The sequence below is a fragment of the Drosophila persimilis genome, unplaced genomic scaffold (assembly GCF_003286085.1).
Source record: "Drosophila persimilis strain 14011-0111.01,24,50 unplaced genomic scaffold, DperRS2 tig00000000-arrow-pilon, whole genome shotgun sequence".
NCBI classification, from domain to species: Eukaryota; Metazoa; Arthropoda; class Insecta; order Diptera; family Drosophilidae; genus Drosophila; species Drosophila persimilis.
The window spans coordinates 10018872-10038687 of NW_020825288.1; the positions used below are offsets into that span (position 1 = coordinate 10018872).

Here is a 19816-nt window from a genome sequence, read left to right on the forward strand (position 1 = left end):
AATCTAGCATATTTTGACGCTCAAAATCTGGCTGCACTGCTTAAACATGGAATTAACATTAGACATGCTAACATTAACATTATACTTAACAGCGACGTCTATCGCTTATCGTCGAAGTTTATCGTGGTTGTAGTGCTGCAAAACAGAGAAAGTCTGCAACAGCTGTTGGGTACAATTTTACTTTAAACAAAATTTATACATTTATAAATTTTTGCTTATTTTTCTAAATACATTGGTATATAATACACCAAACCGAATGCCGAATTCAACCCGATCAGCTGTTACCTCCTGCAACGAATTCGGCCGCTGTCAAACAAACGTCAAAGCAGTCGCGGGTCGGACGAAAAGTGCAGAAAAATAATTGAAGTAGCACAATTAAAGGAAAAGACATTGAAATAACGCGCTTAAAAAACATCAACCCGCATATGTGCACAACGCTTATTCTGAGCTAGGAGCAATGGGCGATAAGACGGAGCCCACCACACCTGCACCCTCCCCAACGGAAGAAGGACTGGCAGACCTGGCGGCAGCTGTCGGCAATGCTGGAGCCCCCGGCAACAACTGCAGTAGCAGCTCCAACCAGTCCGCAGTTAGCACAAATGCAAAGATCCTGATAATTGGGGCAGGCATGGCCGGCCTCTCGGCGGCCAACCATCTTCTCCAAAACGGCTGTGACGATTTTTTCATAATCGAGGCCCGAGGTCGGGTGGGTGGGCGTATTGTGTCCATACCGCTCAGCAATAATCAAAAGGTAGAGTTATGTAACCAGCCCAAGAAAGGACAAGAACCGAACCAAATTGAATCTCGTTCATCGTTATTGGAACATACATAAAGTGAAGCTATAATTCTGAGCGAGCATGCTATAACGTAGCTACTGCTGCAGCTGTAGTCATAGAATATAGATTTTTCCAAGCATTGCGCAGTCCGTCTGCTATTTACGCATCCCATTGGGTATATTTATGTCGGCTTGCTTAGCCTTCTTGTGTTGCTACTTGGACTATTTCTTAGTTTAGTTTTTGTCATATTTTCCCTTCAAAGATACTAAGACCGCTCAATTTACTTAATTGATTCTTGCCTATCCCATTTGTATACCATTTTTTCTGTACATCTGTTGGAATGCTTGGGACCAGACTTTTGTCTAGTTACTAAGAGCAATTGCTACGATACCAGAGCTTGTCCATTAGTTATGACTTTGTCAACGAATTGTTATACAACTGGCAGCCAATAGCCAAAAAATGTTAGATAAGATACGGCTTACTGAATAAAGCTAACGATGAAGTTCCAGGCTATAGCCCTCCATTTTGCATTATACCATCCATTATACCAAATGGAGGGCTGACGGGACAACGATCACGTAGACTCGTGAGCTCTTAAGCCATGATCAATGAGCCCACCCCCTAGTTCTAGGAATATATGAAGGTCAGTTCTTATCTGAGCATCATCAGAAAGTAAAAAAGCATTTACAAATAAATATTTGTGAATTTTGTACACTATAAATTTCTCAAACACTCACTTTGTTTTATTTTCACAGATCGAGCTGGGCGCCAACTGGATACATGGCGTCCTGGGAAACCCAATATTCGAATTCGCCATGCAGCAAGGTCTAGTCAGCGTGGTGAATGTACCAAAGCCCCACAAAGTCGTGGCCACCACCGAAGATGGGCATCAAGTTCCTTTCAGCATACTACAAGAGATCTACGAGGCGTACGTGTGCTTTCTACGGCGTTGCGACGAGTATTTTTTGTGTCAGTATAGCCCCCCACCGGATATACATAGCGTGGGCGAGCACATCAACTACGAGATCGAGATCTATCTGAGCTCGGTGCAGGATCCAAAGGAGAAGCGCCTCAAGCAGTCCATATTCAACTGCCTTCTCAAGCGAGAGACCTGTATCACTGGCTGTAACAACATGAACGAGGTGGATCTCCTCGAGCTTGGTAGGTTGTAGAAGCGAGTTCGTTGTTTTCTACAAATATTGACGATTTAATTACCTTTGCAGGCAGCTATACAGAGCTACAGGGCGGCAATATAGTTCTGCCCTCTGGCTACAGCTCCATACTACGACCGTTAAGTGGCCAGATACCACAGAAGTCTATTTTGACCAAGTGCCCGGTAAAGAAGATTCACTGGAAGCGGAAAAAGACGTTCACAGGCCTGGAAACCGTAGACGAACACTCGGAGAACGAGGACTCAGATGACTCGGAAAAGACTGTCACAGAAGTACCCACTGCGGGCGGTGCGCTGCGGGGAGCCTCCGTCGAGTCCAACTCCAGTAGCAATTGTGATTATCCCGCGGGAAATGTGCGTGTAGACTGCGAGGACGGACGCGTCTTCCACGCCGCCCATGTGATATGCACTATACCGCTGGGCGTGCTCAAGAATACACACAAAACCCTTTTTGATCCGGAGCTGCCGCAGTTTAAGCAGGAATCGATTGAGAATCTCATGTTCGGGACTGTAGACAAGATATACTTGGAGTATGAGAGGCCATTCCTCAGTGCAGACATATCGGAGGTGATGCTGCTGTGGAATGATGACAAGCGTGACATGCACAGCTGCACTGAGGAGGAGCTGGCCAGCGAGGCCTATCTTAGCAAGAATTGGTACAAGAAAATCTACTCCTTTGCCAAGGTGACGGACACGCTTCTCCTGGGGTGGGTCTCTGGGCGCGAGGCCGAGTATATGGAAACGCTCTCTCACGAAGCTGTGGCGGAAAAGTGTACTGAAATCCTGAGAAGCTTCCTGCAAGATCCGTATGTCCCGAAACCGAAGCGTTGCGTGTGGTGAGTCCAAAAATTGTATGGTTGATTTATTTTTGCTGATTTTTTTTTTTTTATTTTTAGTACGAGTTGGAAATCGCAGGAATTTACTGGAGGCGCCTATACCTCTATACCTGTGGGAGCCACCCAGGAAGATATTGAAAACCTGGCCCAGCCCCTGTATGCAACGCCGCAGGCCATGAAGGTACAGTGCATGCCGCGTCACAAGTTTTATTGAACACTTACCTAAGTCTATTGTCTATTTCCTCTATATGCGTTCAGCCCGCCATCTTGTTTGCTGGAGAGCACACGCATTCCAGCTTCTACTCCACCGTGCACGGCGCCTACTTGAGTGGGCGGACAGCGGCGCAGTATCTGCTGGCCAATGATGAGCCCGATGAGATGATTATAATGGAGTCGGACGGCAGCGACCTCAGCGCCTGGATTCAAGGCATCGCCCTGGACTAAAAACTTTATAGACAGCAAATCGATATTGTATTATAATTTTTATTTAGTTATATTACCGATTACTTCTTGTACAATTATTGAATGCTTTTTAGCTAGTGATATTCCATTTTTCCCCGTTTAACATTTTTTGCCGTGTATCGTTTTTAGCGTATTTTTTGTACGTCCTCATTGAGAATTTGTTTTTACGTTTGTATGTTTTATGATCCAATTTTGTGTATAAATTATATGGAACCCGCTTGTACAATACTATGAATAAATGTTACAATATAGCTGTGCTGATCAAAGTGCTGCCAACCAACGGCAGATGACCGACCGTGCACTCCAAGCAGCTTTCATTGTACTTGAACGAAGCACGAATACAAATATGTGTGCACAAACTTAAAGTTATGCAGAACTAATTACCAAACTATGCATAAGTGGAACTTACTACATACAAACATAAAATGCCTATTTTTGTAAACTCATATTAAGGTATCAAAGATTCGCTTGAAGTTAGGATTGGACCAGATGTCCGGCCACGACCGGGAATCTTGAATGAGCTCCATGCTCCATGAAGCGATGGCCACAAGTGTAAATTGAATGTAATTATTGTTAATGTTAACTAGTACTTTGCTAACTCATTTGTGCAATAGTTTAAACTCGTAGGACAGTTGATATCGATAAATCCGTATGTTTTTATCTTCAAATGTTCGATATGTCGACCTGTTTGCATAAGGTGAATAAAGAACACGCTAAATTATTATATGTAAGCAAACCCATCTGTTTACCTTGCTTAGTTTTTTATATCAAAATCAATTTAAATTTGACTTTCTGACCTACAGTCTTTGAAAAATTTCTGTTTTTTTTTTTCATTTTAAACTAGGTAAAAGTAGCGCTCGTCCACAAGTTATTCATGAACTTCGTATATTGTATATCAAAAAACGGTAAGCTAAAAATGAATGTTAAAACAACAAAAAGAAAAACTCCTTCGAGCCGGATTTGAACCAGCGACCTATGGATTTCTATTGCACGTGTTTCTATCTACAGTCCACCGCTCTACCAACTGAGCTATCGAAGGTTGAATTCCAGTTGCGCAATTGTCGTTTTTGGGTCCGATCGGAAAAAGAGACGACAAATGTACTAAAAAAGAGTTTTATAAACCATACAATACATGAACAAAACGAACTAAAAAGATATTCCTCGATTTTGATATTCGGTTTAGTATTAGTTCATTATGAGCTGGCTATACCCAAATTACATGTTTGTGCAGTTGCCATGACGTTTATTACATGTAAACTACACAGACATGTAAATATCAACAGAGCCATCTGTTTTTTGTCCGCGGTGTTTTTAAATAAATCGTTCCTACCCTACTAATAAAGCTGCTCTTCGCTCTCATCAGGCAGTCGTTGTGGGTTGCCTATTCTGTATTTTAATTAATTACAGTTGAACTTCCATAGGTTAGGTTAGGTAGTGTGTAGGGTGTATATGAGGCGTGTGCTGCTTCGCGAAAACCCGCTGGCTGTCCGGGACTGCTTGTTTTCGGTACTCTCCCTAGGGATGCCCGCTTATTCGCAACTGAATTACCGAGGAAAGCCGTTTGCTATCCTTAAACAACGACTCGTCCAGTGGAATCATCTAGGCCCCTTTTGAGCCACCTCATCAGACCAGATGAACTTCCATAAATCGAACAACTATTATCCAAAGAAAACGTTCGATGCGCCCTAAACGCTGTTGCACAAACAAAAACGGGTTTGTTCGAAATACAGATATTTTGCAGCATGTGTGGCGTACCCTTTTCCACAGGTTTAAATATATAGCACATTAACGGAATTGGATTTGGTATTTTGTGTCTTTTACTTTCAACCAATCGTCAGAAATGTCCGTCAAACCGATATATCCTAAAACAAAATTGTATCGTTTCGAATATACACTTAAAAACATGCTACTGCAGCAACATGTTTTCAAATACCAGCAACATTGACTGCTTTTTAGTTGAACTTTTTTGTTTTAACCTTGTTCAATACACAATACAATAAAAGACTGAACTTATGGAAAATTCATTCATCAAAGGCATACAATTATGTGGGCAGAGCTGCGAGTCTTAGCTAGCCAATTGAGCAATAGGAACGATGACTCACTCACGTTTCATTTGTTTGGCCTTTTTCTTTAAAACCTTTTTTTTTAGACAAAATCAAATAAAAGGGAATATTTAAAACAAACCAATCATATAGAAAATAGATTCATCAATCGGATAAAAGTATGTGTTCAGGGTTGATGGTTCCATCTGGCTAGTAATATTAAACCGAATATCAAAATTGATAAATGAATTCGAGTCAAGGACTACGAACAATTAACCCACTGTTGACCAAATTACTCTCCACGAAAATTATGAATCTTGAAGAGTTTTAACGCAGTTAAGGTGAAAGATGTAATGGTAATGTTGATTATAGAAAAAAAGGAAGGATGAATCAATAAGAAAAGTTTACAAACAGCATTATTTTCCGCTGATTAGCTCAAGATGTTAGCCCTTTTAAATAGAGGGGGGTTGAGTGGGTTAAGTTCGTATATTTCCGGTCACACTGCAACAAAAATCAAATCTCCAAATCTCACAACTTTTTGTACATTTTCCAGCACCACCACGGCTGCTACAAGTTCTTTTGACTCCAGCTCCGCCGCCACCACGACAGCCTTCTCTTCGTCTATTTGCCAGAAGTCTCAGCGTTTGTTTAACGAATACAAATTTTTCGCGTTTTGTGCTTGAAACGTCAACAACAATCATCCGCAATATGTCCTACCACAAGCCAGAAGCGAAGACCGTTCAGGACCTGAAAGACCTGGCTCAAAAGCTTCGCATTCATTCCATCAACTCCACTCAGGCCTCCAAATCAGGGTAAGTGTGCGCCTAATCGAACCATTCACAAGCATTGTGTGTGTACATGGCCATATGTAAACCTGCAATCCAAAAATTGTGCACCTTGCACCTGTTGCGCCACCGGCAAAGGTGACCCCCTGCCAGGCTTGAGTTTCCAAGCCACGTGTTTTCGTCACTTTAGTGTTTCCAGATATACGAATTTATGAATTTGTTGCACTGCTTTGCTGTGTGTGTGTGTCTGTGCGTTTGAGCTGCTTGCTTTGCTGATAAACCCCATTGTGGAAATTACTTAGCTTTTATAACTGACCTTTGCCGACCTTGAAAACTACCGTTTTCACCTATTGCCTTTCGGCAAAGACTATACAATAGTATTGTATAGTCTTTGCTTTCGGGGCATTTTTAATTGGTTTGGCCGCCCTAACATTCTCTGGTGTTCATTTGAAATCAGCGGCGCAGCAGTTCAACTTCATAATTTTTCCACTTCGGGGTCTTCTGCGAGATAAGATCTGCTCTATATATGACCTTTGCTGGTAAGATAACCCGAGTTTTGCTGGTTCGTCACGACTTACGATATGACCGATTACACCCTCGTAGAGGTGACCAGCTGACCGGTGTGCTTCGCGCATGATGATCGAAATACAGTGAACACTGATAAAATGAGCCGAACCAAGTGACTCGACACTCAGGATCACCTTCATTAGTACTTGGAGTTGTTGGAGAGGACAGGCGGCAACATGCAATCGCAGCGTGTAATTTGAGAGTTTTGTTTTTTGAGATGCTATGACAGACCAGACCCCAATGGAGTACAAGGTCCGTGAAACCGGTGTGGTAGCTGTGTACATTCACTCGAATATCATTCTAGTTGCTTGTCTTAGAGATAAGGTTTATTTATATATAAGTATGTACATATTTAAATGTACATGGGGGATAAGACGAGCCCCCCTTTGCAAAGTTGCGTATTTTTATACCCGTTACTCGACGAGTACAGGGGTATATTAGATTTGTGCGGAAAATGGATGTATGTAACGCCCAGAAGGAAAAGTTTCGATTGAGCCATATCTGTCTGTCCGTCCATCGGTCTTGTTTCACACTTACTCCTCAGAGAATATAAGAGTAGAGCAACGAGTAGATCCAGACTCCTTTGCCGCGCTCCTTTCCACCCCACAAAGGGCGAACATTTTGAAGATACGAGAAAAACGCAGAATCATAGAGAATTACCATTTCTTCCTGCAGAATTGGGATCAGATATTTTTCTGTCTCTCTAACACACTCTTTGTCGTGCATTATGTGCAACCTCTGGCGGTACTGACTGAGTATCGGGTATAAATGTAGAGTCTCGACCGTAGGAGCGACTCACAAAGTTCCCCCTCGTTGGGGTTGGAGTTTTGCCAAATTGCAGCACATTTTGTAAACAATTTCTTTGCTGCCCTTTCATTGGTCTCTTAATATCTTCATCTATAAATATATTGGTTTGTATGTCGGATTGATTAATGGACGTTGAGATCAAATGGAAACACAACAAATGTAAATGTCTCCTGGATATACATACATACATATATGGTTTTTATACCCGATACTCAAATGTAAAGTTGCGGTCGCAGCAGCAACCCACAACGTTCCCCCTCGTTTGTTCTGTCATCTAAAATTCTTCATTGAAGAACCATAGCCCTTTTCTGTGTTAAAGTTAAAATATAAAAAAACCCTTCCTTTCATCTCCAACAGACATCCCACATCATGCGCCTCGCTGGCCGAGATCATGTCAGTGCTGTTCTTCCAGCAGCTGCGCTTGAACGTTAAGCATCCCCGGGATCCATCCAGCGATCGCCTGATATTGTCCAAGGGACATGCTGCCCCTATTCTATACGCTGCCTGGGCCGAGACTGGCCTGTTCTCCGTGGAGGACCTGAAGAACCTGCGCAAGATCGACAGCGATCTGGAGGGTCATCCTACACCTCGCCTCAACTTCATTGATGTGGGAACCGGATCTCTGGGCCAGGGCGTGGCCGTTGGTGCCGGCATGGCCTATGTGGGCAAGAACTTCGACAAGGCCGATTATCGCACTTACGTGATTGTGGGGGACGGCGAATCCGCTGAGGGATCAGTGTGGGAGTCGCTGCATTTTGCCGGATACTACAATCTAGACAACCTGTGCGTGATCTTCGATGTTAACAGGCTGGGTCAGTCTGAGGCCACCTCGCTGCAGCACAAAATGGAGGTGTACAGAGACAGGCTCGAGTCCTTTGGCTTCAATGCGCTGGTTGTGGATGGCCACGACATCGACGAGCTCTGCAAAGCCTTCCACTGTGCGGCCAACACTAAGAGCAAGCCAACAGCCATTATTGCAAAAACGTTTAAGGGCAAGGACTTCCCCAATATTGAGGACCTCGATAACTGGCACGGCAAGCCCCTGGGCGACCAGGCTGATAAGGTGATCAAGCACTTGCAGGGCCTGATGGTCAATCCCAACGTCAAACTTGCGCCGAAGAAAGTGGGCAAGACCGGCCTGGCACCCGAGGTAGACATCAACAATGTAAAGCTCTGTGCTCCACCCAACTACAAGCTTGGTGACTCGGTAGCCACGCGCCTAGCCTATGGCACAGCTTTGGCCAAGATCGCAGCTGACAATGACCGTGTGATTGCTCTGGACGGCGACACTAAGAACTCGACCTTTTCCGACAAGCTGAAGAACGCGTTCCCGGAACGTCACATCGAGTGCTTTATTGCTGAACAGAATCTGGTGGGGGTTGCCATCGGGGCTGCCTGCCGTCGTCGCACCGTGGCGTTTGTTTCCACCTTCGCCACGTTCTTCACTCGCGCCTATGACCAGATCCGCATGGGCGCCATCTCGCAGACAAATGTAAACTTTGTAGGGTCCCACTGTGGCTGCAGCATCGGGGAGGATGGCCCCTCTCAAATGGGACTCGAGGACATCGCTATGTTCCGCACTATTCCTGGCAGCACGATCTTCTATCCTTCCGACGCTGTCAGTACCGAGCGTGCCGTCGAGCTGGCAGCCAATACCAAGGGCGTCTGCTTTATCCGCACCTCGCGTCCCAACACTTGTGTGATCTACAACAACGACGAGCCCTTCACCATTGGACGCGGAAAGGTGGTTCGCCAGAAGCCCTCCGATGAGGTGCTCTTGATCGGAGCTGGCATCACTTTGTACGAGTGCCTGGCCGCCGCCGACCAGCTGGAAAAAGATTGCATCACAGTCCGTGTAATTGATCCGTTCACCGTAAAACCTCTGGACGTGGATCTAATTGTGGAGCATGGCAAGCAGTGCGGTGGCCGTGTGGTTGTCGTTGAGGACCACTACCAGTAAGTACACGCCATCCCTTCTGCGGAGAACTTATCTTAATAATACGAATATGATTTTCTCGCAGGCAAGGAGGCTTAGGCGAGGCTGTGCTCAGTGCTTTAGCCGAGCAGCGGAACTTTGTGGTGAAGCATCTGTTTGTGCCCACTGTACCACGCTCAGGTCCGCCAGCGGTTCTCATCGACATGTTTGGCATTTCAGCCCGCAACGTTGTCCTTGCCGTCAATGCCATCTTGAAGAAGTGAGGAACCACCGCCAACTCCCCAAGAATTTGAATTCCAGTTCCACCTGCAGGAAAATACCCAGACACCATTCCCCCACACATCTGCTTACTAATTCCAATTATAATATCAGAAATAAATTCGTTTTGATACAAAGTATTCAAAAGTAGAGGGATTCCCGTAATTCCCACATCGCCCATTCTCTTTGCGTCACAATGGCCATGTATTGGGCAATGTTTTGTCAAAGTAGTGGGCGTTGGTCAGCTTGGTGTTGCCCAGTCTCAGTCTATTAATTATGACCTGGTGCCTTCTATTAAGGATATTGTTTTTTGGAGGGGGTGTTGTTGGTAGCGAGGTTGCTAATTTGTTCGTACCATGTAGAGGTGTTTGTGAGGAGGTCGGTTTGTTTAGATTGGAGGACTTTTTTTAGGAAGTGTGCAATGTCGGTAGAGTTGTGGTTTGGGGTGTAAATGAGGGGAAATTTGGTGTTCATCTTGGCTGCAGAGTCTGCCAGTCTGCGAATCCGCACTCCTGTTAGATCTCACTATAAAAAGTATATCTCAGAATTTCGCCACACCCCCTTCCGCCCCCACAAAGGACGAAAATCTGTTGCATCCTCAATATAGCAGATTCGAGAAAACTAAAAACGCACAATCATAAATAATGACCATATCTATCCGGCTGCTGAATCTGGATCAGATCGGATCATTTTTATAGCCAAAAGGAATAAATCAATTTGCAGTGGCTACGCAGCGTCCGACGTCACGCTCTGACTGATTTTCTGTCTCTCTCGCACGCACTCTTTGTCGTGTCGTTTAATATTAGCGGCGTCTGCCGGAGGAGAGTATACTGACTAAGTATGGGGTATAAATGTAGAGTTGCGGTCTCCGCAGCAACTCACAACGTTCCCCCTCGTTTGGAATTTGCTTTGTGCCTTTGAATGTTTTTATGTGTGGATTTTGTTATTAGATTTGCTTTGCTGCTGGCGCGTCTCTACTTGACGAAGTCTAGACTGACTTTTAATGATTATAACAGATATGTATGTATTTGGTTTTCAAATCAAATTTACGTTTGACCACATACACAACAGACTGTGTACTATGTGGATTACATGTATGTATTTATAAAGAAGAGAAATGTTGAACTTCTTATGAACAAAGATAAACAAAGAAAATATTTGGCTTCAACAATATATTCCTACTCTGTTCCTATTCCTTTCGATGGTTACCAAAAAGAAGCAACTAATATGTTTTACTATTAATATGATTATAATAGATATGTGGTTTTCAAATTAAATTAAGATTCGAACACGTACAGAACAGACTGTATTAATTATACATAGTACGTATGAGGTAGTGTTTAATAAAGCCTGTGGTCGTTTGTTAGAAATATAACATGGAATGTTAAAGGAAAGCTTATATTAAACTTCTTAAATATTGGCTTTTCTAGCCGAGAAGTGACGGTATGGGCATAGCTCACATTAGAAATAGCTTCTTCAAGTCCTCCATGTTCAGATCTCCACCCGCAGACGATGCGCTTTGGTCTGGCTGGAGCACGACATTGGCAATCTCCAACTTGTAGTCCTGCAATGCCTTGATACGCTGCTCCACGGTGTCCTGGCACATGAAGCGGTAAATAAAGGTGGGCTTTTGCTGGCCGTAGCGGTAGATGCGATCCTGCGCCTGTCGCTCCAGTTGTGGGTTCCAGTGCAAGTCCACCAGCAGCAAGTGGTTGGCCACATTGAGATTGAGACCAACCCCACCAGAGGTAAGAGAGAGCAGTAGAATCCGCTTATTGTTCTGGATTACGTTGAAATCTTTGAGGACCACTTCGCGCTCCGTGGCATCCATCTTGCCATTAAAGTCAAGCGTCTGCCATTCATGTTCATTCAAATACTCCCTAATGATATCTAGAAAAGAGGTCCATTGGGATACGACGATTACCTTGTCTGTCGTTCCTTCGAGTATTGACTGTAGTTTCTGAATAACGATTTTCAGTTTTGTCGACGGCTGACTCGTATTAAAAATAGGATTGTTAATATTTAGAAGTTCCATGTCTCCGGCCAAGTCGCTGAGAACATTTTCCCCCTTCTTAATATTTTCCTTTTTAGTTTCTTCTGTGTTCTGGGATTCTTCCTTTTTAATATTTTCCACTTTCACTTTTATGTTCATTTTCACTTCTTTATTTTCTTCTTGGGTTTCAGATTCGTCCTTCGTTATGTTTTCCTCTTTAATTTTCAGCCTGGTTTCGATGTCGGCCATCTTGATATTCTCTTTCAGGTCTGGATTTTTAGTATCCACTTCAGCAGAATCCGCCAGCGGATCAGTCGGGTCTTCGTTCTCGACGTCGCAGCTGCAATCACCAGCTACGTAATTTTCTAATTCCTTCAGCGCATCTATCTGCAACGGACCTCCGATTTGCCGGACATCTGATCTCAGATCATCCATGGACCGGGAGACATCCATGTCCGAAAACATCTAAGCAAAGAAACACGTTCAATTAAATAAAAGCTTGTAGCCCTCTGATCTGATATTTTACTCACCTTAACCAATAGACAGGGATGGCAGCAAAATTGACGAAGGCGCAGAAGCAGCACCAGAATAACGATTCCCTTCACCTTTTTTTGTGGATTGTACCCAAGCGATCGAAGGAATCGCTCATAAATTTTTGCATATTTTTCCTCAATAGACTTTGTGATGAATTGTGGCTTCTGCTGGCCGTACACAGAATAGTAATTCAAGTCGCTGTTTCCTTTCTCGCGTTGCATTAAGAACTGGGTAAAGATTCTTTGGGAAATCGCCGACAAAATCTGGTAGACAGCCATTTCAGGCTCCGAGAGTTGTACATATACCAGCTCGACTGTTAAGACAGGCAGTAAGGGCATATCCCCGGACGCCTGCAACTCCTGCTTGGTGCGACGCAGCATCAAAGGATTAATAATGAAGCTAAGGCGAAAGTGACCATGGATGCCCCCGTTCAGCATCATCTTCCACTGTTTCAGATGCTTGAAGTGCGGTACGTTTAAGAAACGCAGCAGCGCAAAGACATCGATGGCCTTGTTCTGGATAGGTGTCCCTGTCAGTGCCCAACGGCAATGTGCGCGTAGAAGAAAGACGGACTTGAAGCAGCTAGTCCTAACGTTTCTTATTATATGAGCTTCGTCCAGGATTAGGCGGTTCCACTGGACGGCCAGCAGGCGGGAACTATTGCTAAGTTTACCAACCTCTGAGGCGACGGTATGGTACGAGGTTATAACTATGTCGTGGCTTCTGAATTCCTCCAAGCTGATGTCATGGCGATTGGGACCATGAAAGGTCAAAACTTTGAGGGTATTTGGTGCCACTTTAGAAGCCACTTCCTGGGCCCACTGGTACATCACACTCAGCGGGCAGACCACTAAAGTGCCCGCGGACGGGTAGGGACCACGTTCATCTTCTTCGTCTTCTATTTCAGATTCTGATATCTCGGCGTCTTCAATCGGACTCGGCCGGTTTGGATGTGGTTCATACTTATCTTCCTGTGCCTGGTCTTCCTGGTCGTCATAGTCCTCATCATCAAAAATACGAAATTTGGGCATTTTTTTAACCGGCATCCGTTGATGTTCTTTACTCCATTTGGCTACTAAAGCTTTCTGCTTTTTATCTTTCTTGAGCTTCTTTGTCTCCAGAGAGGCCAAGATTAGGGAAATCATACTAAGCGTCTTTCCCAGCCCCATGTCATCTGCCAGTATTCCACCGCAAATTTCCTGACGTTCCCGGAACTGCATCCATTTCAAACCGCGCTTCTGATGCTTAAGCAAGTCCACAAGCAAAAGTGGAGACTGCTCTGCAAACTGATCGTCAGTGGGTGTGGGCTCTTTTGGCTCGTAGATGGTCTGTGATATACAAAAATACGGTCATATACGGCGAGAAATCAGTTGATTATTGTTTCACCTTTAGGCTGGAAATAATGTTCGCCTTATGCTGATAGAATTGAGCGGGAGTGGCGCCAGCCTTGTTCCGATGGCGATTCAGACCCGAAAACAGATTGGCCCATTGCGGCTTCACGTTCTCTTGAGGCTCGGAATTATCGGTCTGCTCCTCACGTACTCGAAAAGTGTCTAGAACATCGCCATTTGCAATCAAACGATCGTTGCCCCTCTGCAATTGCGCTTTAATATTCTCAAGCTCCTCACTATTAGGTGCTCCTGTTTTAGACGCCTCTTCAAGCTCCCGCTTACGCTGCTCCAAAGCAAGCACCTTCTTTACAAGCTCGTCAAATTTGGACTTGGTCTTTTCATATTCCGCACTACTGACCTCCAATACGACATCTGCATCATTGGCATACTCTGAAAGGTTATACAAATGGGTTGCATCGCACTAAGAGGTGAATAATGTTTGTAATTAATTACTTACCACTACTAAAATCAAATTTCGTATCCTCCGACTCCAATTCATCGAACGAGGGCACTGGCTGATTTTCTATTTCATCATAATTCTCAACTGCGTCAAAGCATGGCGACAACGAAAACACGCCGCCCGATTGATGATGATTTTCATCTTCATCGGAGGAGCCGGCTGTGTCCCAGTTATATGCGGGAGATTTTACATTTTGTTGCTCATTTTCCTTGTCTTTGTGCATGGAACTTTGGGAGTATGACTGGCGTTTGTATATGGATCGACTGTGAGTCGCTAGAGAGACTTGTACAACTGAAGGTTAATAAAATTAAATATAATATTTAGTTAAATCACTTACTTCCACGTTTGGGTGGCATTGCATCGAAAATCCAATCCGTTTTACATCTGCTCCTATTGGAGCATACAAAAAACCGGATAAATCAAATCTCCCGCCCTCGCAACTAAGTTCTTGTTGGTTTTCTGTTGTTTTCTTTTTGTGGAATTAGTGGTTTCGGACGGCCTTGGGAAGCGTCTTTTGCGATGCGACGTCTTTTGCTACATAATAGGTGGAAAAGAGGGTATGGACATTGGGAATAACGGCACTGAAAATTCAAACCTTTTTCCTAACATAGCTTGAAATCAACAAGCCGATTTTATTCCAAGGTACATTGTCCTCACACGCGATGAAGTTCGTACGAGCCTTGCAATTTTCCTTGGCTGTTCCTTCCTGTTGTCCATACCCCTTTCTATAGCCATAGTGCGTCATTACTGAGAACAGTAAGAGAACAAAAGATGCGCGCCAAAGAGAAATGGTTTGAAGGAGTGACACGGATATGATTGTAATCCAGTGGAATCAGTGATGCACGGAAATACGGTTTAAATGCCTTATTTTCTTTAAAAGAGAAGTTTAACATATTTCTTGAGATATATACTCGACTCTACATTCTTTTGCGACTTAAACTTTAAAACAGGTCGCGGTCAGTGTTGGTGAGTGATAGATTAATGTTTTTCGTCAATCAATATATAATTGTGGAAATTAGGGATTTTTGGAAACCAAATCGAGGAAAACAAATAATCAACTTAACATCAAAATATTGATATGTTTTTGCAAGAGGAGTTTGTTTTGCTTTAAAATTCTTTTTATGTTAAGTATTTTTTAATTACTGAAAACAGGTGGGCAGCTTTATACATTGTGTCTGGTCACTAACCATATACTGTATGGTTAGTGGTCTGGTGGCAAGCAGAGTGACCGTTTGCGGTATTTTTAATACTTTTCGGTATTTTTTTAGTTCAAAATAAATCGACGGTATATTTTTGGTATATCGGTATATAATGGTATTTTTTGTAAATTTCATCTTTAATTGTCAACGTTATATAGAAATCCAATAAAAGCAAGAGTTAAAATTCAACCAGTTAAGTAGAAAATTCATTCACTAATCGAATAAAATTTTGTGGGCAGGGCTGAGGGTTCTATTAAGTTAGCTATATTGCACGGAATATCAAAAACGAGGAATATGTATAATAGGGCTTGAACTCGTCAGTATATTTATGGTATATTTTAATGATAAATCCGCGGTCACACTGGTGGCAAGGCTTTAATTAAATGGCGCTGAATTTGCAAGCCTCACATCGTGGGTAAATAATTTTGTAAATCTAAAATGTCCAGTGACAGTGGTGAATATTACACTAATGATGAAGACGATGAAGTGATCAGCAGCGCTGTTTCAGGTATTTTTATAGCTATATCTTATTTGAATCAATGTTAACAACAAAGTGCCTTCATTCCCCTCGACCCGCGCTGTAGTGCGATCAAGCCTCTCGTCGCGCTCTTCTCGCCACAGCGGTCGCGGGATCAACCCTGATAGTAATTCCGGCGTAATTATTGACGAAACCGAGTCGGAAGATGAAAGCGTGCGTCCTTCCAAAGCTAAGCCGAAGCAGAGACGTCGTCCTCCAGTGATCGCTTCCGACAGCGAAGAGGAAGATGAGCTGGACTCGCGGGCCTTGTCTCCGAGCACGCGCATGAGCATTACAGGTGTACGCCCACAGGATCTGAGCGATGACTCAAGTGAGATTGATTACAGCGACGAAGAGGCGTCAGCAGGTACAGCTGAAGAGACCTACAATGAAGATGTTGAGCGAAAAGAAGCAGCGGCTGCGCGCAACCGACAATCTATCGATGGCGGTGGCGATGGCGGAGATCTTTCGCCCCGCTACAGCACGCAGTTTGTGGGAAACATCGAGGAGACTTTACACTCAACAGTATCTACAGCCAACATGCTTGAAGTGTCACTCGACAATTCGAGTAGTAGCGATGTCCTCATACTGAGCAACAAGGAGACTCCCATTGAAATATCAAGTACGGATGATGAAAGTAGCTTCAACAAGGAAAACATATCCGCTCCACCCCTCGCAAGCCGATCCTATTCGCCCCGCAGTAGCGCCGGAGCACCTGTCGTTAAGTCCAACAAGAGTCTCATGCAGCCTACCATACAAAGGGCCTTCAAACAGAGCACCTCACCGATTGCTCCCCGCCGTTCTTTGATCAAGAGTGAAGCTCAGAAGGTTGTAACTCAGGAGTACCATCAGGAGGAGATGAACAAGCTGATGGAGATGCGCGCCCAAAAGAATGACGCCGAAAAGCTTTATGAGAAAGTAGCCAAAAAGCTGCCTGACAAGGGTAGCCAAATCAGGAAGCGCATCGATGCCTTGGGTCGGGAAATTGAGTTAAAAACAAAACTTATTAGTAGCCTTAAAGTAGAGCAGAGGAGTGTCCCAGCAATAAAGGCGATTACGGCGATGAAGGCTCACCGCAAGTCTGACAACGATACAACCGACTGGGAAGACCTTTCGGCAGCGGTCAACTCGATTCAGCCCAAGTACACTGGCGCGCAGGGAATGGCCACGTTTAACACGCAGAAGGCCTTAACGCTGGAATCTCTAAAGGTACGTAGGTGGAATAATTTTAGTGCTTTGAAATAAGATTTTCCTTGATGATGACTCAGAACGGATATCTGAGAATGATCAAATTTGGGGGTCGCTGGGCACGAGTTACTGTGCGGCGCCTGTTTAAGGGCATTCCAAGATTATGAATTCAATACCTGAATTTGTGCCGCGAGTAACCGAGTCTCCCGTGCTCAAGCATTCCGACTAATATTTCGTCTTTATAGGATCTCCATGGGTCGCTGAAGGGCTGCCCAGCAGAGGACGTTCTGGCCGAAGATCCAGAGGGGCTGAAGGTAACTTTAATGGATCATCAGAAGCATGCCCTGGCGTGGATGTCTTGGCGTGAGAATCAGACTCCCCGTGGCGGCATCTTGGCCGACGATATGGGCTTAGGCAAGACTCTGACAATGATTTCATCCGTTCTCGCCTGCAAAAATCGTCAGGAGAGCAGTGATGGGCGCCATGTGGACAGCGACAGCGACAGCGACGAAGAGAACGATACAAAGCGGAAAAGCACTGGTGGATGGAACTCTAAGGGCCGCAAAGACAGTAGGTCGCATAATGTGTTTCCAATGTCAGTCCCCTAAAGTGGCCGATTGTTTTCGTTGTAGCTCATCGTGGAGGCACCTTAGTCGTGTGCCCGGCCAGCTTGCTGCGCCAGTGGGAGGCAGAGGTGGAGTCCAAGGTCAACCGCCATCGCCTGACCGTGTGCGTGCATCATGGCAACAATCGCGAGACGAAGGCCAAACATCTGCGCACATACGACATCGTTGTAACTACTTACAACATCGTGGGGAGAGAGCATAAGGAGTCGAGTGCCTTGTTTGGTGTCAAGTGGCGTCGCATCATACTGGATGAGGCCCATGTTGTGCGCAACCACAAGGCGCTGGCGTCAATCGCAGTAAGCGATCTGCGCGGCAAGTTCCGCTGGGCTCTGACTGGCACACCCATACAAAACAAGGAACTAGATATATATGCGCTTTTGAAGTTCCTGCGCTGTTCACCATTCGACGATCTGAACACGTGGAAGAAGTGGATCGATAACAAAAGTGCTGGCGGGCAGAACCGACTCAATTTGCTAATGAAGTCCATCATGCTTAGGCGCACTAAGGCACAGCTGCAGCAGGAAGGAAAATTGAACAGCTTGCCCGGCAAGGACTTGCGTATGATTGAGATTTCCCTCGACAAAGACGAGATGAATGTGTACCAGACGGTCATGACATATTCAAGGACATTGTTTGCACAATTCCTGTTTCAGCGTGCCGAGAAAGATTCGGACTCGAACTTTATATCTGATGCCAACAAGCCCACATACAATCAAATCAAGGACCCCAATGGCGCCTATTATAAATTGCACGAGAAGTTCGCGAAAATGGCAGGCAATAAAAAAGAGGTCAAGTCCCATGAAATATTGGTCCTGCTGTTGCGTTTGAGGCAGATATGCTGTCATCCAGGTCTGATTGATTCGGTAAGTGAATGATTCGGGAATAAAGCAGTTCAGTTCTCAATGGGACTCAATGAATTACTTACTTTCAGATGCTAGAGGGAGAGGAGGCGAAGAGTATGGACGCTGACGGCAGCGACGGAGAATCCCCGGAGATTGACTTATTGGCGCAGCTCAATAAGTTGGCTATTACAGACACCTCCACTTCTCCGCGTCGGTCCAGCCGTGACAGCGGAAGCAGCCGAGGAGTGACTGAAGATGACGACGGACCGCCGCTACATGGGGATGAGGCTCGCATTGCCAAGGCTTCCAAAAATGTGCTAAAGCGCAGCAATCCAGTTTTTAACATGAAGCGTCCATCAACGAAAATGCTAAAGGTGATGGAAATACTGAAGTCTTCGATTCTGAAGGACAACAACGATAAAGCCATTATAGTTTCGCAATGGACATCGGTGCTGGAAATACTGCGCGATCATTTGGAGAATGATAAGCTGTCCACCCTTTCGCTGAATGGCTCCATTCCCGTAAAGAATCGACAAGAAATTGTCAACCAATTTAATGATCAGCACAATCAGAAGCGCATTTTGTTGCTCTCACTTACTGCTGGCGGTGTTGGCTTAAATCTGGTTGGTGCTAATCATTTGTTGCTGCTTGACCTCCACTGGAATCCGCAGCTGGAAGCCCAGGCCCAAGACCGCATCTATCGCGTGGGGCAGAAAAAGGATGTCATGATATATAAGTTCGTGTGCTTGGATACAGTCGAGCAGCGCATTTTGGCTTTGCAGCAACATAAATTGGAACTAGCCAATGGCGTCCTAACAGGCTCCGGAGTTAGTTCAAAACTAACCATTGATGACCTCAAGGGTCTGTTTGGAATTTGAGACGGCCTCCGATTCGCTTTAGATTTATGTACACACAAAAAGCAAGCACAAAAGCCAGAGTTCATTTTATTTACAGAAAAATGTTTATTTTAGTTATATCGAAGTTGTTTTTATTTTATTTTGTATTTCTTTGTTTTGAAGCACTTGTATTTAAATTAGCTACGATACCATTTGAATTGTTTAGTGTTTTACAAAGAGTTCCGTTTAAATTGAAATGTATGCATTATTAATGTTTAATTTCCTTACTTTATATAATCTTAATCTTCCTTAATAGCTTTGTCTGCTTAAGCGAATACAAACAAATTCAACTACAATTTGATTAGCATAACATTTTTGGTTGTTTTTTGTTCTTGTATTGAAAAACTGTACAGAGGATAAAAACCGGTAATGCGTAAGAGAAAAAAATAGTCTTAAGTTTAGTAAAGTTTCTATATAGCCAACGCTACACTATTTTCAGATCTGCTAGATCAGTTCTCACAAAGTATTAAACCGCATGCTCTCTTTACATGGCAGCGCACAGCCCTAGAAAGTGTAATATATTTATCTGA

The 19816-nt window shown here is 44.3% G+C and overlaps 4 protein-coding genes and 1 non-coding gene across 8 annotated transcripts; 3 read left to right on the forward strand and 2 right to left on the reverse strand.

The window, feature by feature from the left end:
* The first annotated feature begins 222 nt into the window (after positions 1–222).
* On the forward strand, positions 223–3976 carry LOC6588647 (peroxisomal N(1)-acetyl-spermine/spermidine oxidase). Of its 2 annotated transcripts, none has more exons than XM_002013106.2 (5): positions 223–751; positions 1532–1937; positions 2000–2783; positions 2844–2964; positions 3042–3976. In XM_002013106.2, the coding sequence occupies exons 1-5, from the start codon at positions 458–460 to the stop codon at positions 3225–3227; spliced, it is 1791 nt and encodes a 596-aa protein (XP_002013142.1). In that variant the 5' UTR covers positions 223–457; the 3' UTR covers positions 3228–3976. The 2 variants fall into 2 exon arrangements, with proteins under 2 accessions (XP_002013142.1, XP_026840333.1); XM_026984532.1 differs by lacking the exon at positions 223–751 and adding an exon at positions 1157–1419.
* A 214-nt stretch (positions 3977–4190) lies between these two features.
* Positions 4191–4284, reverse strand: Trnay-gua. The gene is made up of 2 exons: positions 4248–4284; positions 4191–4226 (listed from the first exon to the last, which is right to left on the reverse strand). It is a non-coding gene; the product is annotated as a tRNA-Tyr (tRNA).
* A 1563-nt stretch (positions 4285–5847) lies between these two features.
* Positions 5848–9778, forward strand: LOC6588607 (transketolase-like protein 2). The gene is made up of 3 exons (XM_002013107.2): positions 5848–6099; positions 7804–9402; positions 9468–9778. Exons 1-3 carry the CDS (start codon positions 5996–5998, stop codon positions 9643–9645), a joined length of 1881 nt encoding a protein of 626 aa, XP_002013143.1. The 5' UTR covers positions 5848–5995; the 3' UTR covers positions 9646–9778.
* A 926-nt stretch (positions 9779–10704) lies between these two features.
* LOC6587674 (transcription termination factor 2) lies at positions 10705–14834 on the reverse strand. 3 transcript variants are annotated; one of them, XM_026995010.1, is made up of 6 exons: positions 14614–14834; positions 14356–14552; positions 14016–14309; positions 13554–13948; positions 12164–13495; positions 10705–12098 (listed from the first exon to the last, which is right to left on the reverse strand). In XM_026995010.1, exons 2-6 carry the CDS (start codon positions 14372–14374, stop codon positions 11097–11099), a joined length of 3042 nt encoding a protein of 1013 aa, XP_026850811.1. In that variant the 5' UTR covers positions 14375–14552; positions 14614–14834; the 3' UTR covers positions 10705–11096. The 3 variants fall into 3 exon arrangements, with proteins under 3 accessions (XP_026850811.1, XP_026850814.1, XP_026850813.1); XM_026995013.1 differs by having other exon boundaries at positions 10706–12098; positions 14016–14291; XM_026995012.1 differs by having other exon boundaries at positions 10706–12098; positions 14016–14300; positions 14614–14833.
* A 796-nt stretch (positions 14835–15630) lies between these two features.
* Positions 15631–19465, forward strand: LOC6587771 (transcription termination factor 2). The gene is made up of 5 exons (XM_002013109.2): positions 15631–15725; positions 15802–16943; positions 17168–17492; positions 17555–18411; positions 18480–19465. Exons 1-5 carry the CDS (start codon positions 15656–15658, stop codon positions 19266–19268), a joined length of 3183 nt encoding a protein of 1060 aa, XP_002013145.1. The 5' UTR covers positions 15631–15655; the 3' UTR covers positions 19269–19465.
* Positions 19466–19816: the final 351 nt, after the last annotated feature.

Excerpts from the sequence above, each read along its gene's own strand:
- LOC6588647 (XM_002013106.2), top strand. The coding sequence starts at position 458 with ATGGGCGATAAGACGGAGCCCACCACACCTGCACCCTCCCCAACGGAA. Across the intron at positions 752-1,531 it reads CGCTCAGCAATAATCAAAAG|ATCGAGCTGGGCGCCAACTG; the intron begins GTAGAGTTATGT and ends TTATTTTCACAG. Across the intron at positions 2,784-2,843 it reads AAACCGAAGCGTTGCGTGTG|TACGAGTTGGAAATCGCAGG; the intron begins GTGAGTCCAAAA and ends TTTTATTTTTAG.
- LOC6588607 (XM_002013107.2), top strand. The coding sequence starts at position 5,996 with ATGTCCTACCACAAGCCAGAAGCGAAGACCGTTCAGGACCTGAAAGAC. Across the intron at positions 6,100-7,803 it reads ACTCAGGCCTCCAAATCAGG|ACATCCCACATCATGCGCCT; the intron begins GTAAGTGTGCGC and ends CATCTCCAACAG. Across the intron at positions 9,403-9,467 it reads GTCGTTGAGGACCACTACCA|GCAAGGAGGCTTAGGCGAGG; the intron begins GTAAGTACACGC and ends ATTTTCTCGCAG.
- LOC6587674 (XM_026995010.1), bottom strand. Across the intron at positions 13,496-13,553 it reads ACATTATTTCCAGCCTAAAG|ACCATCTACGAGCCAAAAGA; the intron begins GTGAAACAATAA and ends TGTATATCACAG. Across the intron at positions 12,099-12,163 it reads ATCCCTGTCTATTGGTTAAG|ATGTTTTCGGACATGGATGT; the intron begins GTGAGTAAAATA and ends TTCTTTGCTTAG.
- LOC6587771 (XM_002013109.2), top strand. The coding sequence starts at position 15,656 with ATGTCCAGTGACAGTGGTGAATATTACACTAATGATGAAGACGATGAA. Across the intron at positions 17,493-17,554 it reads CTCTAAGGGCCGCAAAGACA|CTCATCGTGGAGGCACCTTA; the intron begins GTAGGTCGCATA and ends TTTTCGTTGTAG. Across the intron at positions 18,412-18,479 it reads ATCCAGGTCTGATTGATTCG|ATGCTAGAGGGAGAGGAGGC; the intron begins GTAAGTGAATGA and ends ACTTACTTTCAG.